Source organism: Pongo pygmaeus, chromosome 6 (genome assembly GCF_028885625.2).
Source record: "Pongo pygmaeus isolate AG05252 chromosome 6, NHGRI_mPonPyg2-v2.0_pri, whole genome shotgun sequence".
Taxonomy (NCBI): domain Eukaryota; kingdom Metazoa; phylum Chordata; class Mammalia; order Primates; family Hominidae; genus Pongo; species Pongo pygmaeus.
This window is the reverse complement of record NC_072379.2, coordinates 151,149,708-151,171,320: the sequence shown is the minus strand read 5'-3', so window position 1 is coordinate 151,171,320 and position 21,613 is coordinate 151,149,708. Positions and strand designations below refer to the sequence as shown.

The 21,613-nt window shown below is 38.5% G+C and overlaps 1 protein-coding gene across 10 annotated transcripts in view; it reads right to left on the bottom strand.

Annotated features, from left to right (window-relative positions):
* The window catches only part of GALNT11 (polypeptide N-acetylgalactosaminyltransferase 11), a 97,331-nt gene that overhangs the window by 23,107 nt on the left and 52,611 nt on the right, over nucleotides 1-21,613 (bottom strand). For 5 of the 10 annotated variants that reach the window (XM_063668005.1, XM_054495259.2, XM_054495262.2 and 2 more), the window contains one exon: nucleotides 4,696-5,028. In XM_063668005.1, coding sequence (XP_063524075.1) covers nucleotides 4,696-4,990 — 295 coding nt within the window. In that variant the 5' untranslated portion in view covers nucleotides 4,991-5,028. Of the gene's footprint in view, nucleotides 1-4,695; nucleotides 5,029-17,342; nucleotides 17,451-20,421; nucleotides 20,548-21,613 lie in introns of those variants that run through there. The other 5 variants (XM_054495260.2, XM_054495261.2, XM_063668004.1 and 2 more) reach the window with 2 other exon arrangements.

Below are 21,613 nucleotides of genomic sequence, written 5' to 3'. Positions count from 1 at the left end.
CCAGCACTTTGGGAGGCCAAGGTGGGTGGATCATGGGAGGTCAGCAGTTCAACACCAGCCTGACCAACATGGTGAAACCCTGTATCTACTAAAAATACAAAAATAAGCCAGGCATGGTGGCACACGCCTGTAATCCCAGCTACTTGGGAGGCTGAGGCAGGAGAATCACTTGAACCTAGGAGGCGACTGCAGCAAGCCAAGATCATGCCACTGTACTCCAGCCTGGGTGACAAAAGCAAAACTCTGTCTCAAAAAAAATAGAATGCAGTGTTTCCCCAATTTGTCTGAACGCAACTAGTGTCCCCAAATCTACTTTGAGAAACATTATCTCTTAATATGCCTTCTCTCTGAAACTGTTTCAACTGCAGTTCATCCTTTTTAAACACAAAACAACAAACCTCCACTAGCATTTTATACAAGGAGAGAAACTCCAGAAGAGAAGAGACTTTGTTGATGACCAAAACATAAAAGAAATAAAACTAAAATTGCTTGATACCTAGAACCTAGAGCAGAGCCTTGCACAAAGAAGATTCTCAATAAATACTCCTTAATTCAACAAGTGTCAGAACATGAAAGAATCATGTTCTATTATAGGTCTCTTGAAAAGATTCCATATGAAAAGATTGTTTTAGCTTACTTTTCCTATTCCCCTACTCAAATAAAATTGTAGCCAAACCTCAATGAATTAACATGCCAGAGGACCCTTTTCAATTAATTTTATAATTTCAGATTAAATGAGAAAATGTTTTAAATTTTAAATTTATTGTTGATTTTTTTTTTTTTTTTTTTTTTCCGAGACAGGGTCTTGCTCTGTCCCCCAGGTTGGAGTGCAGTAGTGCAATCTCGGCTCACTGCAGCCTCTGCCGCCTGGGCCCAAACAATCCTCATGAGTAGCTGGGACTACAGCCATGCACCCCCACACTCAACTAATTTTTAAACTTTCGGTAGATACCACCTTAAGCTGGTCTTAAACTTCTAAGCCCAAGCGATCTACCAGCCTCAGCCTCCCAAAGTGCTGGGATAACAGGTGTGAGCCACCATGCCTGGCCAATAATCTTTCTCAAATGTACCTTTTCATAGGTTCCTTTCCCTGCTTGTTCAGTAATTCTCTACTCAGAAATCTGCATACTTTTAACTACTATTATATTATTTATACTAATTCCTTCTATATTAAATTTATTTTATGTAAGAAATTTTGGATGTTTTTCATTTTTTAACTGTGATAATTATGCACATAACATAAAACATACCATTAGTGACATTTAGTACATTCTCAATGTTGTATGACCAGCATGATTATCTAGCTGCAGAATACTGTCAGCACCGCAGAAGAAAACCCTATACCCATTAAAGCAGTTATTCCCATTCCTCCCGTTCCCCAGTCCCTGGGAACCACTCATTTGCCTTCTGTCTCCATGGACCTGCCTATTCTAGACATTTCACGCAAAGGAACCACAGCATGTGATCTTTTGTGTCTGGCTTCTTTCACAAGCATAATGTTTTCAAGGTTCATCCATGTTGTAGCATGATCACAACGTCATTCCCTTCTCTGTCTGAATAATATTCCATGGTATGGATAGATCACACTTAGTTTATCCCTTCATCAGTTGATGGATATTTGGATAACATGCTGTCACCTTCTGTCTATTGAGAATAGTGCTGCTATGAACATTGAGTACAAGTTTTTGAGCACCTGTTGGCAATTCTTCCAAGTACAAACCCTGGAGTGGTATTGCTGGGTTATATGATAATTCTACGTTTAATTTATGGAGGAACTGCCAAACTGTCTATAGTGGCTGCACTATTTTCCATTCCCACCAGCAACGTGTGAGGGCTCCAGTTTCTCCACATCCTCACTGTCGCTTGCTACTCTCCTTTTTAAGTTTATTTTTATAGCCCTCCCAGTGGGTGTGAGATGGCTATCTCATTGTTTTGATTTTCATTTCTGTAATCACTAATTATATTAAGCATCTTTTCATCTGCTTGTTGGCCATTTGTATATCTTCTTTGGAGAAATGTCTATCAAATCCTTTGCCCATTTTAAAATTGTGCCATTTGTCTTTTTATTACTGAGTTTTAAGAACTATTTAGGCCAGGCACAGTGGTTCATGCCTATAGTCTCAGCACCTTGGGAGGCAAAGGCAGGCAAATGGCTTGAGCCCAGGAGTTCGAGACCAGCTTGGGCAACATGGTGAAACCTTGTCTCTACAAAATACACAAAAATTAGCTGGGCATAGTGGTACACCCCTGTAGCCCCAGCTACTCGAGAGGCTGAGGCAGGAGGATCACACGAGCCGAGGAGGCTGAGGCTGCAGTGAGTCATGACTGCGCCACTGCCCTCCACCGCAGGTGACAGAGCGAGGCCCTGTCTCAAAATGAAATAAAATTACAAACATTCTTTATATATTCTGGATACTGAACTCTTATTAGAAATATGATTTACAAATATTTTCTCCCATTCTGTGGGTTGTCTTTTTTCACTTTTTTTTTTTTTTTTTTTTGAGACAGAGTCTTGCTCTGCCGCCCAGGCTACAGTACAATGGTGCGATCTTGACTCACTGCAACCTCCGACTCCCGGGTTCAAGCGATTCTCTTGCCTCAACCTCCCGAGTAGCTGGGATTACAGGCACCTGCCACCACGCCCAGCTAATTCTGTATTTTAGTAGAGATAGGGTTTCGCCATGTTGGTCAGGCTGGTTGCAAATTCCTGACCTCAGGTGATCCACCCATCTCAGCCTCCCAAAGTGCTGGGATTACAGGCATCAGCCACTGCACCCAGCCCTTTTTTCACATTCTTGATGTGTTATTTGATGTACGAAAGTTTTTATTTTTGATTAGTCCAATTTATCTTTAAAAGTAGAAAGTCTGAGTCTTACAACTTTGTTCTTTTTCAGACTGTTTTGGCTATTCAGAGCCTCTTGTAATTCCATATTAATTTTAGGATAACCTTTTCCCTCTTTACAACAAAGACCACTGACATTTTGATAGGGATTGCACTGCATCTACATATTGCTTTGGGTGATATCTACATCTTAACAGTATTTAGTATTCCATTCTATGAACCTGGAATATCTTTCCATGTATGTAGGTTTACTTTGATTTCTTTCAGCAATGTTTTACAGTTTTCAGCATACAAATCTTGCAGCTCCTTGGCTAAATGTATTCTTCAGTGTTTTATGACTTTTGATGCGATTGTAAATGAAACTGATCTCTTAACTGCAGTTTTCAGGCTGCTTGTTGCTACAGTATAAAAATGCAACTGGTTTTTGCCTGTTGATCTAGTACCTGCAACTGCCAAATTCATTTATTACCTCTAATAGGTTTTTTGTGGATTCTTTACGATAGTCTATAAGGAATTTAGTTTTTCAGTTAGGCAGCTGGAGTTTGTTATTCAATATCTACAATTCTCTCACTACTTCTTTCAAAAGCAAATACAGAGTCTATTCAAAATGGTAAACTCAGTATTACTTCTTGATAAAAGCTTTACCAATGTAACTATAAATAAATAAAAGAGCTAGACATTTTCCCATTAATGCTTTAAAAATGTCCACTGGCTATTGGAAAAAGATTTATGAAAATTGTACTTTATGAAAATTGAAGTTGGTGAGATCACGTCTCTATTTAAAAATATTTTTAAATGAAAACTGAAGTAGATATTAGCTTGTTTCCTCATAAAATTTTACATACTTTTGACTTCCTTTATTAGAAAATCATCAAGTCCTAAGAACTGATTTTATTTCTTTGAAACTATGACCAAGTGAAAACTCTATTTTAACATTTCTTTCACATTCTAAGGCTCTCTCAATCTCTCAACAATCTCTTGTATTTTACTCTTAAATTACCTATTATTTGATGTTTTTGTGACAAGATCCAAGTTCTTTAAGTTTTAATGATAACAAAAACTGCTCACTTATCCCTTAAAATAAAATTTGTCAAAATCAACACTCTAAAATTGCAGTATTCAAAGGCATAGACAATAGAGTCTTGCATCCAAGTTGAAGAGAATATAATTTTTTAGGAGGAAAAAAGGGCTTTCTATTTTATAACTAAGATTTCATAAACTATATTATATATACATATATTTTTTCTAGCACCTTAGTAATTCTTGTTAAGTGAAAATCATATTAGATATAAATAACCCCAGCTTATTTTTAAACTCAGAACTTTATGTTCTGTATTAATTAAATATACCCTTAAAAATAAATTAAATACAGTCAAGGAAACTTTCAACCATTTCTTTCCCTTATTAGCAATCCTAGCAATTAAAACCTTCTTCCAGGGCTGGGCACAGTGGTGCATGCCTATAGTCCCAGCTACTCTCAAGGTTGAGGTGGGAGGACAGCTTGAGCCCAAGAATTCAGGGACAGCCTGGGCAATATGGTGAGACCCCATCTCTTAAAAAAACAAACAACAAACCCCTTCTCCCATAGGTTCCATTTTCTTTCTAGCCTTTTAATTTTTCTTCCCTGGACCTTGTTTGTTTTCTCATAAGATACTGAAGTCAGAACTGGATAAATTAGAATATAACTCCCCACTAAGTCTGCAGAAACCACAGAACTTCAGCTAGTTCACAAACAAAATAAATCAGTGGGGAAAAAATGATGCAGCATTTCTAATCTCCTAATTAACTAATTAATCAAACTTCCAGTGATTAAATACATTGATATGGATGCTGGTAAACATCATATACTTCACCTAATTCAGAAGAGAATTTCAAGTGGCCTTCTTCTGGATCTTCAACACGACTGTCTATCACATCGTCAATTTTGTTTGCTTTGAACTGTGGCTCGAGTACTCGACTTGGGCCTCGAGTGAAACGGGGATAGAATTTTTTTGGAGATGGTCCGTGGGGCCCAGACCCCTTGACGGGCACATTCTTAAGTGGCTGAGTCACTTCACTGAAGTTGAAATAAACAAAAAGCAAAACTGTCCAGGTCGCAGATGTAAAAAGGCACCCATAACAGAAATACCGAACCGTGACACTTCCCATTATAGACCTAGCATAGCTGAAGGGCCATTGTCAATTTCCTAAAAAAGAAGAATAAATATGTTAGACACTTCAGTATACTTTAAACCATCCACCAAATACAGAATCACTGTTTTCCAAAACACCAAGTAGGACCAACTATGCGTACAGTTAACGGAGATTCAAATACAAGAAGATATATGGATAGTACTGAGTTTTTAAAAAGGGTTCAACAATGAAAACCTCAGGCCCGTGGGTTAATGCTCAGAGAACCAATGGCAGTGAAATAGCTGACTGATTCATTTGCCCATGTTAATGGATACTTCTTCACCTTTGTTCTGGACTGCTTTCAGTTGCGTAATTTTTCTCATCAGGTTATAATTTTCACAAGGAAAATAACAAGTACCACATGTATCATAACAGGACAACTAAAGTCTCTTCCAACTATACAACTGCAAGATTCTTTTTTTAATCCAAGGATCTTAAAAATCTATTATTAAAAATAAGCAACTCTATGCAACTCTGGCCAGGTGTGGTGGCTCACGATTGTAATCCCAGCACTTTGGGAGGCTGAGGTGGGCGGATCATTTGAGGTCAGAAGTTCGAGACCAGCCTGGCCAACCTGGTGAAACCTTGGGTCTACTAAAAATACAAAAATTAGCTTGGGGGTTGTGGTGGGCACCTATAATCCCAGCTACTTGGGAGGCTGAGGCTGCAGAACCTCTTGAACCCGGGAGACAGAGGTTGTGGTGAGCCAAGATTTCACCACTGTACTCTGGCCTGGGCAACCAAGCAAGACTCTGTCTCAAAACAATAAAAATAAATAAATATAAACAACTTAAAAAAAAAAAGTTCTACTTTCCAATCAAAGGTTATGCCTGCCCTAGTGTCCACTCTAAATCTAAGTTATTTTCAAATAAAGAGTTCAAGTAAGTATATTCCCTCACCTATAAAACAAGGCAAGAAGAACTAAATGTAGCACTGAACAGCAATTTTTCCTAAGCTTTTTTTTTTTTTTTTTTTCTTTTTAAGACAGAGTCTCACTCTGTCACCCAGGCTGGAGTAAAGTGGCAGGATCTCGGCTCACTGCAACCTCTGCCTCCCGGGTTCAAGTGATTCTCCTGCCTCAGCCTCCCAAGTAGCTGGGATTACAGGTGCGTGCCACCACACCTGGCTAATTTTTGTATTTTTAGTAGAGATGGGGTTTCACCATGTTGGCCAGGCTGCTCTCACACTCCTGACCTCAGGTGATTTGCCTGCCTTGGCCTCCCAAAGTGCTGGGATTACAGGCGTGAGGCCACCGTGCCTGGCAAGTTTTCCTAAGCTTTCCGATATCTGATCTTCATGGAGGCTAATACAATCTCCTAAGGAATTCTAAGCAGCCAATGCACATATAAAATCATCTCAGTAAACAGACTTATGGCAGAGAAACCATATAAGCAATGTAGATACATAAGAAAACTGCACAGAGATACTGCTTTTAAGTTACTTATTTCTACAGCATAAAATAATCTTAAAAATGGTATTGTCCCCAAAAGATCAGGACAAAGCAAATTGGCATCAGTAAAGCACCACTGTAAAAATTAGGTTCTCTTGTACAAGGTTATGCCATAAGCCTAGAAGATGGTAAACAGTTCAGTTTCTTAACTGTCTTTCCACCAAGAACTATTAAGTATTCTACTACAAGTTAATTAAAAAGTAAAAAAACAAAACAACAGTAACATACCAAAACAAAACAAAAACCCAACCAAACAAAAACTCCCACCAACAGTAATACCAGAGGCATGGCTGGAAATGACAACAGTACAAAGGAAAATCAGGCGCCACTGAAAGCGCTGCTATGTCAGCTGCGGGCACTTTTAAAACTAAAGACATAAACAGAAAAACACAAATACTTGAAGTAAAAGAAAATGTTCTCTAAGTAAGGAAGCCCATGAGAGCAAATGAAAAGACAAAAAAAATGCAATGTGCAACTTTGTAACAAAAATATTGCAACAAAAATGTACAGAGCAGTGACATTTAGGTGAAACAGACATTATAACTCCCTAAAATGTTCGCTTAGGGGTAGACAAAGAGCAAGTAAACAAACAACAAAAACAAAAGCACTGCTTCTTCCAAAGGCCATGAGATCCTGAAGTTAAAGAGTGTAACCAGACAGGCTGCTCTGAATCCACGAGGAACCAGGCACCTAGGGAGCCAACCCCTTCTTCATCCACATAGCAAGATCCACGCTTACAGGTTGTTTTCCTCAAACCACTCCCGGCCTTCCCGCTTCCACCATGGGCTGCTTGGCCCTCACAAAAGGGAACCATCCAAAACAGACCCTGAAGAAACCAAGGGCTGCTCCATTAGCAGCTATGAAAGATGGACACTGATGTCGTTTCTCGTGTTTTCTTTAGCCTGATTCCCACTATCATGTTGGACCATGCCCAACCCTGCCTCCAAATGTCTTGGTTAGTGTGCCTGCTGTCACCTTTACCTAAATTCCACATAAGGAACTTTGCCCCACCTTCAATTTCATCATCATCCAGGACTGATGTGATGACCTCTTCATGTCTAAGTTAAAACCTCCCTCTCCGGCTGGGGGCGGTGGCTCACACCTCTAATTCTAGGACTTTGGGAGGCTAAAGTGGGCAGATCACCTGAGGTTGGGAGTTGGAGACCAGCCTGGGCAACATGGTGAAACCCCGTCTCTACTAAAAATACAAAAAATTAGGGCCGGGCACGGTGGCTCACGCCTGTAATCCCAGTACTTTGGGAAGCCGAGGTGGGCGGATCAGGAAGTCAGGAGTTTGAGACCAGCCTGGCCAACATGGTGAAACCCTGTCTCTACTAAAAATACAAAAAATTAGCGGGGTGTGGCGGCGCGCACCTGTAGTTCCAGCTACTCGGGAGGCTGAGGCAGGAGAATCGCTTGAACCTGGGAGGCGGAGGTTGCAGTGAGCCGAGATCGCGCCATTGCAATCTAGCCAGGGCGACAGTGCGAGACTCCGACTCACACACAAAAAAATAATAATAATAAAATAAATAAATAAATAAATAAATATATAAATTAGCCAGGTGTGGTGGCGGGCGCCTGTAATCCCAGCTACTTGGGTGGCTGAGGCAGGAGAAATTGCTTGAACCCGGGAGGCAGAGGTTGCAGTGAGCCGAGATCGCACCACTGCATTCCAGCTTGGGCGACAGACTGAGACTCCACATGAAAAAAAAAAAAACAACAACAAAAACTCCCTCTCCAACCACAACCCTGACTCCTCAGCTGCATCTACTCCTGTGTCTTCAGTCTCATGACAGGCAAAGTCCAGGCACTCAGCCCTCCCCACTTCCCTTATGATTTAATTCTATTTCTGTCTCCAGCTATACACCCCGTAATGGCTTTACTTCCTTCTCTATCCAGCTGGGAACACTGTGTTAAATAACACATTCGAAAGTGATAAGTGCTGAGGAAAGAAAATAAAGCAGGGAAGAACAACGAGGAGAAGAAGGTGTGTGAAGCTTCAGGAAGATGGAGAGGGAAGGCCTCCCTGAAAACGTGATACTTGCGTCAAGACGTAAACTGATTAGTGAGTACTGCAGCTATCTGGGGAAGAGATATGCGGGGTGGGGTGGGGTGGGGGGGTGGCGGAATAAGAGCAAAGGCTCTTGAGGAGTGCGACCAGTGGGGTCAAGGAGCCACATGCTGTGACCAAGTACACTAAAAACCAATGGTAACAAAGTAACTAGAAAGGTTACAAAATGTGCAAATGAACACTACAGAGATTTCTACAGAACTAAGTAGTGAAAATACAACTTTTTTAAAACCCACAGAATATGGCTAAATTTATAGCTTTTGATGCCTATATTAGAAAATATGACCACCAACTATGAATTAAGAAAAATATAACTGAATAAACCCAAGGAACATAAAAGAATAATACAAACGTTATCAGGAATTAATAGAAAATGAAAATAAGACAACAGAAGCCAAATGCTGGTTCTTTAAAAGATCAGTAAAATTAATAAAATGAAACTGCCTTTGCAAAATTGTGACAGTAGAAGAAATCTGACATAGCTGACCTCCAAACTGTCCCTGGTCACTCCTGGGTGTATGCCAAGCTAACTTTAGGAGAAATGTGGTTTCCAGTTTAACTTAGGAGCAAGGACGATAACAGCCCCTCCCTATAACTAGCCCCTTTCCTTGATCAGGGACTGAAAACCACCTTTGTAAGCAAGAATATGATAATGGGAACTGGAAGGGCCTAAACTCCACAGAAATGTAGGTGTAGTTTCTATAATTCCTTACTGCTTGGGAGTCATGTGGCCAGATGTCGCAAAATTCGTGACTTCTTCAATTGTTCCTATAGATAACATCATTATTGTAGAACCTGTAGAAAGTAAAAAGTTCCTCTTCAAAGTTTCCCTTCTTGTTAAAGAGTAAATCATAAGTGTTAGAAATAATAGTTTATTTTAAAGACTAACTTCCTTCAAGCCTCTTCACTTTATGCTAATAACTCTTTGTTAAGCCCTATCCTATGTAGCTGTTAAACATGCTCACAGGTGCATAGTACATTCTATGTCCTTGTACCTTAACCAAAATATTTGTGCTGGACATGCTCATGGGCACGTTCCAGCTTGCAGCCTATGCCCCTTCCCTATTTGACATAAGCAACTTCCTCTTTTCCTTTGTCTTTCCATTACTTTTACCTATTTAGAAAAGTTTTAAACTGTTAGCCAATCGGGTTTTAGTTTAGATTGTGCGGTCTGGCTCCAGCCAATGGAGATAGGACACAGTAGCAGGAACAAACAGCATAAGGGATAAAAATTACGTCTTTCCTTTGTTCGAATGTGCTCTCACCATTATTCCAACTGCGATGAGCACCCTTTCTGCAGAAAATACAGATTGCCTTGCTGAGAGAATTAAATTTATATTTGAGTGCTATTTCTTTATGGCACCAGGGAACAAACATTTTACATATAACAAACCTAAGATTGTTTTTTTGAGATATCTTTCAGACAGATCCTACCCAGGCTTGTGACTCATGACTCAACTGGTCCCAGAGGTGAACTCTGTGCACGCTGTTGTCCACCCCCTATGATTTCATCCCCAACCAATCAGCCACACTCGTTCCCTAGCCCCCTGCCCACCAAACTGTCCATAAAAACTCTAAACTCTGAGCCGTCAGGAAAATGGATTTGAGTGATAAGCCCAGTTCTCCTGCATGGGCCAGCTTCACATGAATGAAGTTCTTTCTTGACTGCAATGCTATGGTCTCAGGGTATGATTTTGTCTGTGGAGTGGGCAGGAGGAACCCATTGGGCAATTACACAAGCACTGGCAAAACATATCAAGAAAAATGCACAAATAAGATGACAATGAGAAAGAGGCATAAATACAGACACAGACTGAAAACAGGAGCACTGTTTACAAATTCAGGTGAAATGATCAAATTCCTATAAAAACATAAATGCATAACACCAGCTCTGGAAAATCAGGAACCTGGATGGCCTGTAGTCCCTTTGAATGTTAAACTATCATAAAAACATTTCTAGGTGATTTTAAAAGTGAGTTCTACCAAGTACCTAAGGAACAGATGGTTTTAGGTAGATGCAATGACCTTCAGAGGACAGAAAATGAGGAAAGATTCTCCACGTCCCTTTCTGAGGCTGTTACCACCCTGATATCAAAATAAGGGCAGTTTAAGGAAAGAATATTAAAGACAATCTCAGAGAGATTACAGAAGTCTTAAAAAAAAAAAAAAAAAAAAAAAAACCCTGAAACCAACCATGTTTTTAAAAACGGAATATACCATGAACAAGTTGTATTTACTTCAAGTACTCAAAGTTGGTCCAATATTTGAAAAACCATAATCTACCACCTTCATAAATTAAAAGAAAAAAAACCCACATGGTTTGATCAATGGAGATAAAGAGTTTATTACAATTCAACACTCAATTCTTAACAAACTAGGAAAAATAGGGAAATCTTTGCCTGACAAAGAGCATCTCTAAAAATCTTGTAGCAAACATGATACTAAACAATGAAACAACAAAACCATTTCTTTAAAAATAAATGACAAAGGTTCCCATAATCACTTGTATCACACTACCATAAATATAATAATGGAGGGTGGTAGTTTCAAAATACAGAAATCCTTGGAGTATTTATTAAAAATACAGATTCCCAGGGCTCCACGCCAGCTATGCTAAATGGTAATTTCCAGAGATAAGGTTAAGGAATCTTTAGCTTAAACAAGCCTCCAAGTTAACTCTGATGCACAGCCAGATTTGGGAATCAATGGTATAATGAAAAGACAAGACTGAATTCTAATCCCATTCTGCCATGTATCAGTAATGCAACTTTGGAAAAATTAGCAGATTTTCTTAGCCTCATTTTCATCAACTGTATTCCAAGTTAATGACATTGTCCATCTTATTGGATACTCAGAATGAAATGAAATACTCAGAATTACACAAGGTAAAATATGTAAAGTGTCAGATACAATGACTGACACACAAAACACCACCCTTTGCACTGAACCAAGATAATCTTCACAAGGATTGTGGCTTGCATTTGCTGTTTGTTTTCTTGTTTAATGTTTTCCCTTCACTTAGCACAATGAATAGCCCACAGAAAATGCTGAAAAGTATCTATAGGATGAATATAGTAAAAACTGAACAAATATTAATTTTTTGTCATTAGACCTAGACTTAACACATAATATCAGTGGTAGACATAACCACCCATCTGTTCCCTACAAAGACCTACAAGTCCCTACGTAATCTGGCATTACCTTTCTGAGCACTTTTCCCACCACCTTCTCTCTGCATTCATTTTGTCCTAGACACAGGTCTCCTTGTGGGTCAAACATTTCAATTATACTCCATTATGGACTATGCACTGGCTCTTCACTTAGTCTAGAACACTCTTCCTCCCAGGTAATTTCATGATGACTTCTTTCACTGCCATTGAATCTTTGCTTGAATATCTTCTTCTCAATAAGGCCCTACCAAGATTGCCCTATTTAAAACTTCAACCCACCCACTAAACATTAAACCTGGTCTTCCTTATTCCATGGAATTTATCACCTTCTTACATATACATAATTACTTATTCCCTGAGTTTATTATTTATTGTTTATCTCTCCCATACCAGGAAGTAAGCTCCAATAGGGAAAGAGCTTTTGTCTATCCCTGGAGATTACAATAATGCGTAGAATATAGCAACAATTTAATAAATATTTGTTAATAAATGAAAAAAATTACTGTAATATGGTTAGCAACATGCTTGCAAATTTCTAAACAAATCTGTTACTATCTTGTTTGGGCTAAGCAATACCTTAATACTATGCATAGAGGTCATGACCATCTTATTCAACAATAGTATAAAAACTAGCTCAGAACAACAGCCATGTTTATTTTTGGAAAAGGTACAAGAAACAACTCAAGAATTTACTGTCCCATTTCAAAACTTAAATAATGGTCTTTGTGATAAAAACAGGCAGACTAATCTTACAGAATTCACTGACAACAACAAACAAACAAAAAACCGGGGAAACTACTTTCCTTAGGTTCACTCTTGGCTACCTGCCAGCACCTAAGGGCAAAATGAAAAAGTTTTCTGCTCAAAGACCTCACCAACAGGATTTGGCTAACTCTGTCCAGATTCTTCACGGAATAACCACCCTGGCTCATCCTATCCACAACAGCTCAACATCATGATTCCTTGGTTTCCTGAGCTGTAAAATATACTAACTCTCAACAACTCTATCAGGCAGATGTTATTCTTTTTCCCAAACCATATTATAATTCTTTAGAGAGTATTTTTTACATAGTAAATTGTAATACTAAATTTAAAAACATATACATTTATAAAATTCTATCATTTCTCTTATACAATTAAGCATAATGGTATTCAGAAGCAATAAAGGCACTATCTGTTTTCAGATAGGTCAAGAAGTTAGGGCTGGGCGCGGTGGCTCTCGCCTGTAATCCCAGAACTTTGGTAGGCCAAGGTGGGTAGATCACCTGAGATCTGGAGTTCAAGACCAGCCTGGCCAACATAGTAAAACCCCGTCTCAACTTAAAAAAATACAAAAATTGGGCAGGGTGTGGTGGCTCACACCTGTAATCCCAGGACTTTGGGAGACCAAGGTGGGCAGATCACGAGGTCAGGAGATTGAAACCATCCTGGCCAACATGGTGAAACCCCATCTCTACTAAAAATACAAAAATTAGCTGGCGTGGTGGCACGTGCCTCTAATTCCAGCTACTCAGGAGGCTGAGGCAGGAGAATCGCTTGAACCAGGGACTCAGAGGTTGCAGCGAGCTGAGGTTGCACCACTGCACTCCAGCCTGGCAACAGAGCGAGACTCTATCTCACAAAAAAAAAAAAAAAAAAAAAAACTAGCCAGGTGTGGTGGCACACGCCTATAATCCCAGCTACTCTGGATGCTAAGGATTCTAAGCATCGCTTGAACCCAGGAGGCAGAGGTTGCAGTGAGTCAAGATCATGCCATGCACTCCACCCTGGGCAAGAGAGCGAGACTGTCTCCAAAAATAAAAAAAAGAAGCCAACACCCAAATATGAAGGAAATGCAAAGAAATCAGATGTCTATTATTCAATAAATTTCTCACCTGCTTAAGAAACTAAAAACATCCAAACAAAAATCAAAAGCTAAAACTTTAATCTACACTAATAATGAATGAATAATGAATCTAGTATCTACACAACAAAATCTTTGTGTTTCATACTGTTTGCTATCCCTTCTAAAGGCAATTACCCATACCTTTAATATCCAAGTCTGAAAGCCTTTGAAAAGAGAGTCAAAGCAAATATCTCAGGTTACTTAAGGCAAAACAACTAGTGACAAATTCTTTCAATCATAAACTTGAATAGTTAATAGGGCCAAAACTTCAGCAGTTAGACATCAACTAATACGTTCTTCAAAGTTAAATGAATAAAAGGCTAACCAGTTGTGAACTTGAATTTATTAAAGTGAGACAAGTCACTATGGTTTTACGTTTTTCTTCAGTCATGGTCTGGTAGCTGCTCAGGGATAGGTGCCTTGTAAGCTGAGAGGTGGGTTTTTGCCAGGGAGGTACAACAGTACAGGAATGGGGCAAGGTATATGCAGTGGGATGATTATGACAAATCACAGATTTAAGCCAGGGAAACAGAGATGTGAGGATGTGGAAGTATGAGGCAAGATGAAAAATGTGGATAGGCCTATGGATTAGAGGTCCTGGTGTGGCCAAATAATTGCTGGAGTTGTTACCAGACAGAGGGAACCAGAAAGGTGAAATGTCATGGTTGGAAAATGAGATGCTCAACATTGTGATTTTGGAGGGGGACAATTAATGACAGCAGAATCATCCTTTACAGGTATGTGAACCCAAGATATCCCAACAGACAATTTGCCTGTAGGGTAAGCACTGCTATACTTACCATAAACAAGCCCCCTGAGGACAGAGATCATTTCCATCTTTTCAGCCCCATATATTTAGCATAGTGCTCAGTATTAACAATTAATACATACTTGTTTGTATAATTTTTGAAGTCTATTTCTGTTCCAGAAGAGGTTAAAGGACATTGTTCACATTCTGTGCAATGCAAAATTTTAGAGAAGAGTATAATGTGTGGGCAGACCACATCCTCGGAAACGAATGCTTATTGTGAAGAAGGAGAGGCAAGAAGGAGAGGCAAGAAAGATGGCTAACCAGTTTAAACAGTTTAATTAGACGGTTTCATTATGAAACAAAATACTCAACACGCCAACAAAAGTACTATGTCTTCCTCTTAGTCCATGATTTCTTAACAATAAATTTGAAAACACTGTGAGAGGAAATTTTTAAAAGAGGTGATTTTGTATAGTTCTAACAAAATCAACTTGAAAATGTAAAAGTTTTTTTTTTTTTTTTTTTTTTTTTTTTAAAGAGACAGGGTCTCCCTCTGTTGCCTAGACTCAAACTCTACACTCTAGGCTCAAGTCATCATCCTCTTAGCCTCCTGAATAGCTGGGATTACAGGTGTGCACCACTACACCTAGCTAGAAGAGAGTAACTTTTAAAGAAAATAAAACTTATTAAAATTGACCCCAGTCCCAAAGAAAGTCATAAAAGAGTTCCCCAAAAAACCCCAAAACAAAAACACCAAAGAAAAAAACAAAAAACAACAACAAAAACAAACTACCAGGCACAGAAAAGAGTGTCAGAGGAAATCCTACTGCTACTTAAGCCAAATTTTTTTTTAAAGGAAAGCTTCCCAATTTGTTTTATGAAATGAACATAACATTGATTTCAAAAACCTGACAAAGACTGAACTTCTCCCACAAAAAATCTCATTTATGAATATCAAGACAAACATCTTAAATACTAAACACAAATTTAACAATAAATGTCCAAAACATTTATGAGGAAAATAATAAGAAGCTCCAAAAGGTCCCAAAGGAAGACTTGAACTAATGGAAAGATGTACATGCCATATTCTTGGACAAAAAGACACAAAATCCTAATACATCATTTCTCCCTAAGTTGACTTGTAAGTGCTACACAATCATGTTAAATATATTATCAGGTTTTTTTTTCTGGAGCTAGACAAGTAATTATAAAGTTCATTTGGAAAAGAATAAATAAGCAGGGAATAGCCAGGTAAACTTTGGAAAAAGAACTAGTGGGGTGTGAGCCCCACTGCAGAACAAGTGAACTCCAGGGCTTCTCTATCCAAACAGCACAGCAGGGCCCATGCACAGACAGACAAACTAATGGGAAAAGAGGAGAAAAATGACCCAATTACATTTAGAAATTTAGAAATCTAATATGTTTGCTATAAATAAATTTAGTATAAGCTTAGTATAAATAAAGACAACATCACAAACCTGAGAGGAAATGAATGACTTTCAACTAAATGATGTCAGAACAACTGTTTAGCCATATGGAAAAACAATGGAGTCTACTCCTCCCATCATTTATCCAGAAAACTGGATATTTAATTATAAAACATGACTCCATACAAGTACTAGAAGAGAATATGAGTAAATTCCTCTATTATCTGGGATTGGGCAAAATTTTTCTAGCTAGGACTAAAAAAGATCAGAATATAGGAAAAGAAACTGGATTACATAAAGACAAAAAACTTTGGATACTAAAAGACACCAATTACTTACAATTACTTACTAAAAGTAAAGTAGTTACTTACTAAAAGTAAAAGTAAAGTAATTACTTACTAAAAGACACCAATTACTTACTAAAAGACACCAATTACTTACACCAAAATATTTACAATTGGTATCACAGACAAAAGAGTAATATCTCAGTGTTGGTTTTCTACTGCTATGTAATTCCCACAAACATAATGGCTTAAAACAACACACACTTATTATCTTGCTATTTCTGTGGGTCAGGAGTGAGCACAGCTTAGCTGGACCCTCTACTGAGGGTACCTAAGGCTACAAACAAGGTGTCAGCCAAGCTGTGTTCTCTCCTAGAGGCTTAACTGGGGAAGAATTTGCTCTGAACTCACTCAAGTTGTCAAAATTCAATTCCTTGTGGCTCAGGACTGACGGGCCCTGGCTTTTTAATAGCTGTCGGCGGGAGGCCACCCTCAGATCCTAGAGGTTCCCTGCAGTTCCTTGCCACATAGGCTTCACCAATATGGCCCTTGACTTCATCAAGCCAACCCTGAGGAGTCTCCTCCTCTGGTCTGCTTAAGACAGAGTCTTCTATAACATTGATGTAGTCACAGGAGTGGACTCCTATTTTTGCCATATGACCTAAACTAATCAAGAGATTGACATTCTATCACCTTTGCTATACTCTGTTGGTTACAAGCAAGTCACAGGACCCATCCCCACTGCAGGGAAGGGAATTACTGGGGGGTCACCTTAGGGTCTGTGAGCCACAATCTCAAATAGAGATTCTAAAAATAAAGGACCAACAACCTTACAAACCATTCACAGAACAGAAACACAAATAGTTCTTAGCTGTATGAAAAAATGCTCAAACCTGCTTATACTAAGAGAAATGCAAATTTAAATTACATTGAAATATCATTTCCCACCCGATCAAACTGAAAAAATCCAAAAGCTTGACAACATATTCTGAGAGTGAGGCTGTAGGGAAGCTTTCATACATGTGTAAAAACCAAAGGAGAGTTTCCTCTTCAAAAACTTTCCTCCGCATCTAATTAGGAATAAATAGTAACTTCTCTTAGAAGCAAAATTTACTCAAAGACCTGTGCTAACATTCTTAAATATCTGCTAGCCATAATAAAGAAATCAATGTACTTTATGTTCTTAGCTCCCACACTTTAGCCTAAATATTTGCCCTGGCATGCTTTTACTAGTCCAAGCAAGCATTAGGTCATAGCCCATTCCTCTTCCTTATTTGAAGGTGTTTTTACCTTTCTCAGCATTCCACAAGTTACTTCCTCTTTCCTTTGTTCTCCTCTGCCTTTGCCTCTTTTAAAAAGTTCCAAGTTGCTAGCCAATTGGGACAAATACAGAATGTGAGGTCCCGTTCCAGCCAATGGAAACCAGACACAGCAGTAGGGTGGATGCGTCAGGTTATAAATGATCCTGTCTCCTTTGTTCGGTGTACTCTCGTGGCAAAACTGCTGGTGAGTGTACCCTTTCTGCAGCAAGTAAAAATGGCCTTGCTGAGGAAATTAATGTTCAAGTGCTATTTCTTTACAGCACCAAGGAACAAGCATTTCTAACACATGGTATACCTTCTATGCGGGTTCATTTAGCAATATCCAGCAAAAATACACTATCTACTCTTTGACTTAGTAATATTACTTCTAGTAATCTATACCACAGATGGTAAAAATAGAAAACAATATATGCATAGGCCTATTCACTACAGGACTATTTATGATAGCAAAAGGCTAAAATAAATCCAATTGCCCATTAATAAGGGGCTGGTTGAACAAACTATGAACTATCCATACAATAGAGCAATACACAGCTATACAAAGGAAAGTGTTTTTATTAGTTGCTAATTACAGATTAATCTGTAAATTATGTTGTCAGGTGAAAAAAGATGAGAAGAGTATATATAGGATGCTACATATAAGTACACACACACCTGCCTATATTATAAAACAGAGGATAAAAAGAGGAAAGACAAAGCATAATTATTGGGTTGGTTTCTATCATCCCCCATAAACCATTTAAAAAAAGCTGATACCCATAAGAAGAAGAAGAAAACATAGAGTGGTATGGGGTCAGGGCTGGAAGCTGACATCATCTTTGCAGGTGAAGAGTAGCCTTACACTACTATGCAATCCAGGAAACTAGAAAAATGTGTATACAAAAACATGCAAATAACAACTTAAGCACATACATATTTTAATCTGCACAAAAAGCAAACTTTTATTGTGGCTGTTAGCATCTACTGTTGTTAATATCTAAAAACTGTTCTTAATATCTAAAATGCTTTGTGGCAAACTATTTAGGTCGCAAAGGACTAAAATCTCAGCTCACCCAATTTACATTCCGGCATCATCATCAGATTAGCCTGAGGGGTATTTCTCAACAGCACAATACCGGGCTTTGAGGTAAGAAGGCTCCTTTTGAAATGCTTTTTGTAGTCGTCCTCTATTAACAGAGGACATAGTCCATACCAGCTATAAAACTGTGCTCCATAAAGTAGTTAAATTACATAAAGGTCACTAAGACAATGCCTGTTATGCAACGTCACTCTACAGATGATGGCTTAATTCCATTAATCTTCCAGTCTAACCAATCTAACATTTTTCAGAAATCTTAATCTTTCAGAAATCTAAATCATTTCTGAATGATTTAATGAAAATCATTAAATAATCCTAAAGAAAAGGCTAATAAACTAGGAACACAGTAGAAGATCTACAGGCAAGGCTCCATTCAGGGTGCTGGCAATTAATGGTTTTTTTGTTTGTTTTTTGGTTTTTTTGAATCAGAGTTTCGCTCTTGTCGCCCAGGCTGGAGTGCAGTGGCGAGATCTTGGCTCACTGCAACCTCTGCCTCCTAGGTTCAAGCGATTCTCCTGCCTCAGCCTCCTGAGTAGCTGGGTTACAGGGGCCCGCCACCAGGCCCGGCTAATATTTTGTGTTTTTTTTTTTATTAGAGATGGGGTTTCGCCATGTTGGACAGGCTGGTCTTGAACTCCTGACCTCAGGTGATCCTCCCGCCCAGGCCTCCCAAAGTGCTGGGATTACAGGCGTGAGCCACTGTACCTGGCCCGCAATTAATGTTTTTTTTGCTATTGTGCTAAAAGCTCAGAAAACACAGACAAGCAAAAAGGAAACTATTTAAAAATCACCAGAAGTCTCACCACTTTAATGTTTTGCTACGTAATCTACTACTTATTTTTCATCTTTCTACACTATCTACAAAATGCTATACTGCTTTTGGCAACTACCAAAAAATTAATAGACTCAGGTTAGTGGCATCATGGCTAATTTTCTTTGTTCTTTTATTTAAAACATTTTCTACAAGGAATATGTAGTGATTTAATAAATGAGGTAAAAAATTTCTTAGAAACTCCCTAACTTGAAAATATAAGAACAACTATGGAAAAGCTTAAATACTTTAAGGCTATGAAAGAAATAGGATACCATATTATTTTAACCTCACAAGCAAAGGGAATTTCCACAGCCACAAGCACAAAGAAAACTGAGCGGGTTTAAGCACACTGAAAGAATATTTTAATTCCATCAATTTGTCAAAAATATGAGAATAAAATTTGAGTACTGAACAAATGTTCTAAAAGCACAATTTGAAGAATAGTTTTTCCTCTATGAATCATTATCTAATCTGAAATTCTTAACCACCTTTTAATGTCCATCTTTTACCACAAGACTAATGAGAAAATTCTATTTCACAGGACAGCTTTCATTTTCTATCAGAATAAACTAATTTTCATAATATTTAATGCATTTAAAATGTATTTATTTACCTTTCAGTAGTTTCCAGCTATTTTCTTGTAAGATACTCTTGCATTACAAATTGTCAAACAGCAAATATTTATTAGCTTTTTCCATAAAAGAGGCACATTCATATTTTAACTCAGCTGTAGTCATGTGAGTACAAATATTAATTTACAACAGTACGGTACCTACATACCCCTGTGAAATTACCAGGTGACGACAACATAAAAGTACACATTATTCTTTCTCATTCCTTATCTACCCAGAAAGCTAGAAGAAAATATAGCTACCAATAGTAGTTTATAATTACACATAAGGTGATTGCTGAATTAGGAAAGGTTCAGAGCAAATTCCAGACATCATATGTTCCCTGGGAATGATCCTCAGACATCCCTGATATTTATGAATCTCTTCTCTGTAAGACAATCGAAAAGAACATGAATGCATGAAATGTCTAACACTGTGTCTCAAATGCAGAAGAAAACCACAAGGTAATGCTGATGGGAGAAAGAAGCAAATTTAATCAAACACACAGAAAAGAAACTAAAAGGACAAACAACATGGCAAATACCTAAAAGAGCAAAACCTGGGACAGCTGATGAGCCAGTGAATAAGGGATGGTAGAGGCTGACCGTTATTCTTCAACACTTTGAATGAATGCCCAAGTAAAAAGTAGCAGCTCTTGCTCACTATAGACCTGTGGAAGACAAGAAGGTAAAAGCTACCTCAGGTAAAAGCTAGCCTCAGGGAGCAAGCATGAGGTCAATAGTTTCTACCTCCTAATTCTATGAGGTAGAAAAGAACAGTAAGGAAAACAAATAATATAAATTGAAATAAAATGACTATGGGCACATGCCACTGTGTCCAGCTGTTATACATAATTATTAATAGTAGTAGTATTAATTAAAGGGTTTTCACTTGCATCCTACACATACTCTTTCCTGTGTCAGCTATGCCATTCATCCGTGAGAGGCATTCTTCCTAGTCGGCCAAGGGAGACAGAGTAGGAGCTACCTATAAACAATGACTGAGGGGTGCTAGTGAGGGGCTCTGCCCCCTGACTGCCCATTATGCTGAAATTCCTGCATTATAAACTAATCCTTTGGGTCTGGAAAGCTTGCCTTTTATTTAAGATGTTCTTATCTCGCAGTCTTCAATCAAAACAGAAGTTGCATCCTTTTTGTCCAATCAAAATTTTTGGAACTCTAGCACATAAATTATTTTGTAAATGTGATTTAAAAAAAACATGTAATTCATCACTTGTTAGAAAAACACTTACTCTCAGCAGAATTCTGAAAACCACTGCTAAAATTAGAAAGGAGGAGAGGAAGGAAGCTCAATCTAAGGAAAATGAATTTGCATATTACTTAGAAGTGGAAAACTAAGAATCACCTTATGCTATATTTAGAATCTCTTAATTCTGTGGATTGTCATCTTTCATGGGGTTTCAAAAATCTTTGCCATTATTTATTCAAATATTCCTTCTGGCTGGGCGCAGTGGCTCACGCCTGTCATCAGCACTTTGGGAGGCTGAGGCGGGTGGATCACCTGATGTCGGGGGTTCAAGACCAGCCTGACCAACATGGAGAAACCCTGTCTCTATTAAAAATACAAAATTTGCCGGGCATGGTGGCATACACCTGTAATCCCAGATACTCAGGAGGCTGAGGCAGAAGAATCACTTGGATCTGGGGTGAGCCGATATTGTACCATTGCACTCCAGCCTGGGCAACAAGAGTGAAACTCCGTCTTAAAAAAAACAA